Source organism: Cryptomeria japonica, chromosome 8 (assembly GCF_030272615.1).
Source record: "Cryptomeria japonica chromosome 8, Sugi_1.0, whole genome shotgun sequence".
Taxonomy (NCBI): Eukaryota; Viridiplantae; Streptophyta; class Pinopsida; order Cupressales; family Cupressaceae; genus Cryptomeria; species Cryptomeria japonica.
In genome coordinates, this window is record NC_081412.1 from 154,455,965 (window position 1) to 154,464,074 (window position 8,110).

Below are 8,110 nucleotides of genomic sequence, written 5' to 3' on the forward strand. Positions count from 1 at the left end.
CCTTGAAAAAGAAGGAGTCGGAAAGGACATAAGATCACTGTGTACCAACTCTAGGGCTGCCCTAGCACGAGAGGCTCGACCCTTAGGAAAAGGATCTCGATGATGTTTGCCAAGGACACAACCACGACATACACCATCTGTACAAGAAATCTATGGAAGCCCAATCACAAGTGCCTGTGTACTCATCTGTTGTAGATATCTGTAATTGACATGACCAAAATGCTCATGCCAAAGCCTGCTCACTGAATCTACATGTGCTATAAGAGAGGAACCAACAGTGTCTGAACTCTCAAAGCCATCAAAACTATATAAGTGAGATGCAGAATCCACACTCCCAGTAGCCACAACCAAGTCAGGATCATGAAGATCTCGAATAACCACATCATGTGGAGAGAACTCAACTGTCTTACCAGAGCCAGAGTGGCAAATCTGATAAACGGATAGAAGGTTTGTCGAAATGTCAGGAACCAAAAGCACATCCTGAAGATAACCACCATCCAATGAAACAGTACCAGAACCCTGAACGGAAAGTTGTGCTGAGTCACCAACTGCAATATGTCTAGTGCCTGTAGGAGCAAGAGCGGTGACCAAATCCTCTGTGTGTGTCATATGGTGAGAGGCACCAGAATCTAGAATCCAAGTGGACGCTGAGGATAATGCTCGTGCAGAAAGAGCATGACCTTTCCCTGTGGGCTGTGAAGGAGGCTGTGGTACACTGATATTATGCTGCTGCATGGCTTCCTCCAAAGCCTCTAAACGTTTCCAACACCTGGAAACGGGATGTCCTTCCTTGCCACAAAAACTGCAAGGATCACCTGATTTCTTCTTAGTCTTGGAGGAAGACTCACCAGACTTTGAAGATTTGCCCTGTTTAGAATTGAATTGTGGTTTTGAATCAGACTTAGGTGGTGGCTTGGAGGGATTCTCACTAGCCTCTGAATCTTTCTTAGGCTTCGGTTTCTGCTTCTGTTTTCCTTTGGAGGACTGGGCTACCAATGCTTGGTTCTGTGAACCTGAAAGTGAATCCAACTGCTTAAGCTTAGCTTGCTCACGAGTCAGACGATCACAAAAGACCTCAAAAGAAGGCATGACATGTCGAGCACCCAAGGCATCCATGGTGGAATAGAAGGTCGAAGAGAAGATCTGAAATGGACCCCGAAGCTTGGAGAGAATCAGGAAAATGCACTCTGTATCAGTCTTAGTCTTACCACAACCCTGCAAGATAGATCTTTGCTATTTGAACTTCATCAGAAAGTCCTCAATAGAAGGAAATGAATTAGGTACCAAGGAAGTTAACTCTGCCTCAAGCTGCAAAGCTCTGAACTCGTTGACAGTACCAAAAAGTCCCTCAAACTTGGTCCAAATGGCTCGAGGAGTGATACAACCTTCAAGATGAAACTGGAGACTGTCAGAAATGTGTAAAGCCATCAATCCCATAGCCTGATCCATATTGTTCCTGTGCTGCATAATCTCAAAAGGACGTGTCAACTGAGGCTGAACCTCATCCAAACAGGACCATAACCCTTTTGACTGGAGAAGAGTCATCATGCGACCCTTCCAAGTGTGGTAATTATGCGGTGTGAGAGATTCAATAGGTCTGTCTGCCATCCTGTGAACTGTGCCTCAACTGCTCTGAATTTTTAATTATTATTAAGTGGTCTTTCAGAACTAGACAGAAGATGCAGAAGGGGGTTTGATTTTTTTTTGTATTTGTGTTTGTAAATTCTGGTTTTCTGATGTAAATAACAGAAAGCAAGAGAAAACACCCCCCCACAATGCAAAAAACTAATCCCGAGTACAAACTGAAAGCCAGAAAATGATAGAAAGTAATAATGGGTCGAGACAAAATTTGGAGCACCTGAAGATTTTTCTGATGAAATAGACTGTAGATCTGGAAAGAGCACAGAACCACCTTTCCGACGCCTATTCGCTTTCGAAAAATGGAGTCTGTATGCAAAAGATATGGCTCCTGGAGTGCAAAAAACTTGTTCTGACTTTGACTGGCAAAAAACACTACAGAACGGCAAAATCAAAAAAAAAGTCCTGCATTAATTAGATCGGGCTCAGAACCAGCTTTCCAACGCCTATTCGTTTTTGAAAAACGGAGATCGGACGCCCAAGTTATGCCCGATTTTGTAAAACTGCTCCTAAAGGGCCCAAATAGGCTCTTATAGCCCTGAAGGGCTAAAAAAAAATCAGCCCCTGGTCCTCTGGGCGACCAGGGGCGGGCGCAGGAGGCGGCGGCGCGTGGGCGGCGCGCTGGCTGGGCGCGGGCGAGCTGGCGGCGGTGCGCGGGCTGCTAGCGGCAGGCGGGTTGCGGGTTGCGGGCTGCGCTGGGCGGCGGCGTGCTGGTGGCCGAGCGGTGGCCGCCGGGCTGGGCGGGGCCGGCGCTGGCCTTAACACTGGCTGCGCCTGCCGAAAACCCAAAAAATGCCAATTTTTATATTTTTTGATTTTTTTTTTTGAATTTTTCACCTCGATTTTCGTGCCCTAGGGCCATACGGCCTTGGGGCCAAAAAAAATTTGCCTCCTGGTGCAACTGTGTCCAAATCGGACGAATTTTATATGGAAATAGGGGTTTTTGGGCGCTATGAGCTCAACGGTGAGGTCCATTTGGGCTCAAAGTGCACCGAAAAAAAATACGCCCTATTCCAAAATAAAAAACATAAGACAAACACAGATCTGATGCAACCAAAACCTGGATCTCAAAATCTTTCAAAAGTCTGAACAAGCTGCAGCAGATCCAGCTCTGATACCATGTAGGATTTGAGAAATACAAATCCACAGAACCCAAAAGAAACCCGCATGCAAAAAACCTGTCACAGAGAAAGAGAGAGAACGAATACAAGGGTTTTGACTCTGACAAAGAGAAAAGATGTATTATCAGAGAAAAATGAATCAAGAATATGAATAATACAAGAGATCAATCCTTATAAAGGAGATCAACACCAAAAGGAAAACCTAACCCTAAGGTGTGAGCATTTAATAATTAAATATTAATTATTAAATGACTAATATATGCATAAAGAGAAATCTTAAGAGGAGAGCAAAGTTAATTAATTACTTTACTCTAACAGTATGGAGGTCGGTTTTCTTGGAAATTTTGCTGAAAAGGAGGCTTGGTGGGTGAGACCTGGGCCCTTTTTAGGTTAACAATTTCATGGGAGAAGGATCTCAGGAGATTTTTCATATCACTGACTTCAGTAGCCGAAGAAGCAGTTTGGGGAGTAGGGAATGAATACATAGATTGTGGAGCAGAAGTACTAGGAGCGGCTTCCTCCATGACTTGGGTAGATATTTCAGAGAATACTAGCATTATAGGGTGAGGGGATAGCTTTCCAATGTCAATAAGGTTGTTTTTAGCTTGGACTGCTATATCAAATGCTTGCGGAAGAGTGTTACCTCCTAAAGATTGAATCATCACTACTATGTCCGAGTTGAAATCTTTTAGATAGAATACAAAAGCCATATCTGTCAGAGGGTGAGGAGACAACGGTATCCTTTGCTAGGTTCGCTGAAACCTCAGGTTAAAATTGGTTAATGCCTCTATAGGCTCTTGATTGTAATGAGTTGGTGCATTAAGGACGATCTGTCAGCTTTATTTGAGAATCTCTAAAAGAAACGATCCCCCAATTGATCCCAATCCCCTATAGTACTAGGGTCCAAGGATCTAAACCAATCCAAAGCTTTTCCTTTGAAAGATGCTATGAGAAACCTCAAAGCTACATTCTGTTCGGTGATGCCATGGATAGTACAGACATTAGCTACATCTTGTAGATGCTCCCTAGGGGTTTTATGACATTCTTCGGTAAACTTAGGAATGACCTTAAGTGTGGCTATCGGGATGGCTCCCCAAACTATGGGTGGAACCAGAGGGATGAGGGGACTACCATTATCCCAAGTCACAAAATTTTGGGGAGGAACTTGTGCCATCACAACGTGTATGATTGTGGGGAAACCCTGAGAAGACGAAGCTATGACTGAATGGACGGTCACCAATGGAGGAAAAAGAAGATGAGGATTTAGGGTCGTTTGACTCCTGGTGACAGGCTTATGACTCATAAACTATCTGAAATATATTTCAAGAAATTGGTCCCACCGAGCATGCCAGAAAAAGAACTGTTGACTCTAAATTTTGCTTTGGAAACAAACAGTCTTATGGGAAATTCAGTGATGGGGGACCAATTGTGCAGGTTACACTGAATGACCTTCAGGATTGAGAAGCCGACTCTTCCTTGGTGTTTTGAGGAAAGGGAAAGAAAGAAACACCTTTAAATACTACTGAGGTGATACGCCAGATCATTAAAAGACATGAGCATACAAATTCCATAAAGCATATGACTTTCATAAGCCCATTCAACAATCTACAATTCCGGATCAAGAACATAATCAAAAGATACAATCAAATTTATTTGTGACATAAGGAAATTTCCATCATGCATTTACCAGATAACAAGTATGAAACATAGCTTAATCAGCAAAATCTTAGATAGATATATTCTCAAAGTTATTGGAACTTTAACAGAAACAACCTAGAAAATACCATCAAAAGCATACTGAAAGAGGCATCATAAAGGTCGTAGACACAATTTGAATAACCTTCCTCAAGCAAAACCATAATAGTTTTAAAGGCTGAAAAATAAAACTTCTACTTAGCCAATTTAATTGTTGTTTTTCCAAAAGTTCAGAACCCTCTACAACAGGGAAAAAACCAGCATAAATAGAGCCCCAGGCTCCTGAAAACAACCCCCGAAAATATGCCAAAAGGGCATAACCTCCCTGAACAGAAAACATGCCGTGTTGCTTCAGAGATCATACCCAGCAAAAGGACCCCTATAATTCCACTCCTCGTCTGCAACGGTCTGCATACCACCACGAACTGAAAAGACTTTGCTAACCGCGGACGGGCTACTGGAAATAGACAAAAATGTGGGAAACCGCTCGCATACTGCACCAAAAGGTGGGCCCCGAAAGAGCAACCAGTCAACATGCCTTGCCATTTGTCACCACCGTGCTACTTCAAAAACTGAACACCCAAAATAGACCGAGGGAGCAACGTCGGGCCGACCACTATCCTATGCGTCTTGCGTAGCTGGATAACAAAAAAGGCAAAACTAACCGGGCCCGCAACAAACCTTAGACCAGGAAAATTAATGTGAATAGGTAGAATTTGGTTTAGATGTATTTATAGATTTCAAATAGGGTAGGGGAAGTGTACCAATAATCGTTATAGTTAACTTTGTGCACCCATAGATCCTCTATGTAATTTCACTACTTATAGCTATCATTTTTGCTTCTAAGTAGTAACAACACACACTATGGGATTTATTATGTTGGAAATTGGAGGAATTTATTATGTGTTGCATTGATGTTTTGTCATTGATGGGAACATCGGTTGTTTTGATTGTTTATCGACTTCTAGTAGGTTTTGGTAGAGTGGTTGGTTTATGATATTGATCTAGTATGCTCTTGTATGATTTGGCTCATGGATTTGGTTTAGATATGTCATTCATTTTATTCATATGGATATCACGATCAGTTGGTTTGAGATTTGATGACTCGGGAGCTATCATCTGTTCTAGTAAGCCTTTTGGTCACCGGTAAGGGTTCTGTCGATGGAGCTCTGTTGAAGACCTTTTGATGAACGTGATAAGCGGTGTTGGTGCGGCTTCTAGATGGCTTTCAGGATGATGTTGGTTATCTTGTTTGTGTTCATGTTGATCAGTGGTGTTGGATTTGGGTCCGGACCTAATGCTACCTAATTCGGCTAGGTTATGCACCGGTTTATGTAACGTGTTGGTGGATGATCCTGACGCGTTACCGGTTGGGTTTGTTGATTGGATTATGTTGTTTCGATCTTAGGCCAACTTGGTTGATCATTAGATTGCAGATTTAAGTTATGAATTTATTGTATTATCTTTTAGGTGGCCAACCTAATTGTTTAGGTATTAGGTTGGTATAAGTATGATGTAAGATCTCTTTGTAGATCATGGGGAATCATGAGATTAATATGGTCATAGGTTATGGGATTATCTGTGTGCGTATAAAGTTGTAATCATATGAGGAGGTTTTTGGTCAATCATAGGTGATCAAATTGGGTTGGTGAAAGAGGTTTAAGACCTCTGGTACTGAGCTTAACTAGAATTGTACTCAGGCATAGGAGATGCTATTCTTGCAGTTCATTCTTCTTCCGGATTATACTTTGGATTTATTTTGTAGTTAATGAGGCTTCTTTTGAGATGAGAAGTGCACTCTAGGCTATTGGCCTTCCTGCATGTGCAGGCCCCTCTTATTGTAATTACATGCTTATTGAAGAAGTATTATTTGACTGTGGGTAGACTTCCCACAATGGTTTTTCCCTTTACCGAGTTTTCCACATACAAATATTGGTGTTATCTTTTGTAGATGATTGGTAAATGTTCTATGGTTTATATTTGTGCTTAACTATTATATCTGATGTTCCAATGTTTGGTTTATGTATTCCAATAACAAGGCTTTAATGCTTAAAGTTCTATAATCTGATGACAACTGATTCACCCCCCCTCTCAGTTGTCCTCCGGTTATCTGAGCTATCTAACATGTTATGCATGCAAGGGTAAAAAAGTACACATTTCAAACTATGCTCGATACCTACTTAAAGATGCCCCAATAACAATGCACTTAAAATTACCAATACTTATGCACAAATTCCCTTGCACAAATGTCCCAGTAGTCATGCACAAATGTCCCAGTAGTCATGCACAAATGTCGATTATGATCCAAAAATGCTAATATTATAGCATATAGACACAAACTATTGGTATTTTGGTATGGTTTTGTCATTGATGTCAACACCTACTAAAACACTAGCACTTTGGAGCACTTTGGAGATCCAACAGATCCAACAACATTCATCGGCAAGCAAGTAACTATTGCATAGTTACTGGTATATGGTACACCGATAGGATATAATGATCACCAACACTTGGAATGGCATGGAAGACACTTGGTAATATCGAAGACATCGTGTGGACATCTTGTCTTAATGAATTAATCATTGGTATATTCATATTTTCATATTTACTTTTACCGGCAAATAGGTCCAGGGTTATCCAGGGTTACACCGGTAGGTTTATCTTTTCCAGATCAACATGGCACGCTATGGAGATGATTAATTATTGTTGTAAATGAATTAAGCTGACATGTTCAATCAGTTATTACATCGGATATTATATTGTTTGTAAAATGTTTTATTGTAATATCTTGTAGAGCCGACCTACTAAAATTGGTCTTAGGTTATGGTATAAAAGTAAGATCTTATTTGCAAGATCAAATGTGGAATGTAAAAAAGGATTGTGTGAAGGTATATGCAAGAATAAGCAGAGCTATACACACATACATCATTTGAAGATTGAAGGAGGGTTTTTGTGAAGCATATCACCATTACACCGGTACTGAATCCAACATATGAAGATGCTATTTTGAGTAGTATATTCTTATTGGATTTAACCATCCAATTGTAGTCAGTGTGATTCCCATTTGTGTTTGAGCAGTGAGCTCTAGGCGGTTGGCCTTTCTGCATGTGCAGACCCCATTTATGTACACTTACTATCTGCAGTAGTATCATCTGATTGTGGGTAATGTTTCCCACCGTGGTTTTTCCCCTTATAGGGTTTCCACGTACAAATATTGGTGTTATGTGTTGTGGATGACTTTGTGTTTATGTTTTATGCACTAATCCTTACCGGTATAGTAATTAATTGTTAAAACTATCTACTGGCATACTTAACTGGTTTACCGGTATTAAGCATTAAGTTGGTTAAGTTGTTTTTGGTTTGAATTTATTTGACAACTGATTCACCCCCCCCCCCCCCCCCCCTCTCAGTTGTCCCCAAGACCTAACACAAACAAGTATGCTGATAGGATAAGTGAGAAATAGACTATGAAAATATGTTGACTTAACTTTGTAACCAAAAAATGATTATCATTTATTGAAGATAACAAGATCCATATACTTTAAAATATGGAAATGCCCTAGATAGGCACATATGTGGTTAACAATTAGAATATTACCTTTCACCCCATGGTGGATTATTTTTATGATTTTGAATGTAATATGTAACTATGAACT

At 40.8% G+C, this 8,110-nt stretch overlaps 1 protein-coding gene across 1 annotated transcript; it reads right to left on the reverse strand.

Moving 5' to 3' along the window:
* Nucleotides 1–2,184: 2,184 nt before the first annotated feature.
* LOC131857561 (predicted GPI-anchored protein 58) lies at nt 2,185–3,469 on the reverse strand. Its single transcript, XM_059210236.1, has 2 exons — nt 3,200–3,469; nt 2,185–2,412 (listed from the first exon to the last, which is right to left on the reverse strand). The coding sequence occupies exons 1-2, from the start codon at nt 3,467–3,469 to the stop codon at nt 2,185–2,187; spliced, it is 498 nt and encodes a 165-aa protein (XP_059066219.1).
* Nucleotides 3,470–8,110: the final 4,641 nt, after the last annotated feature.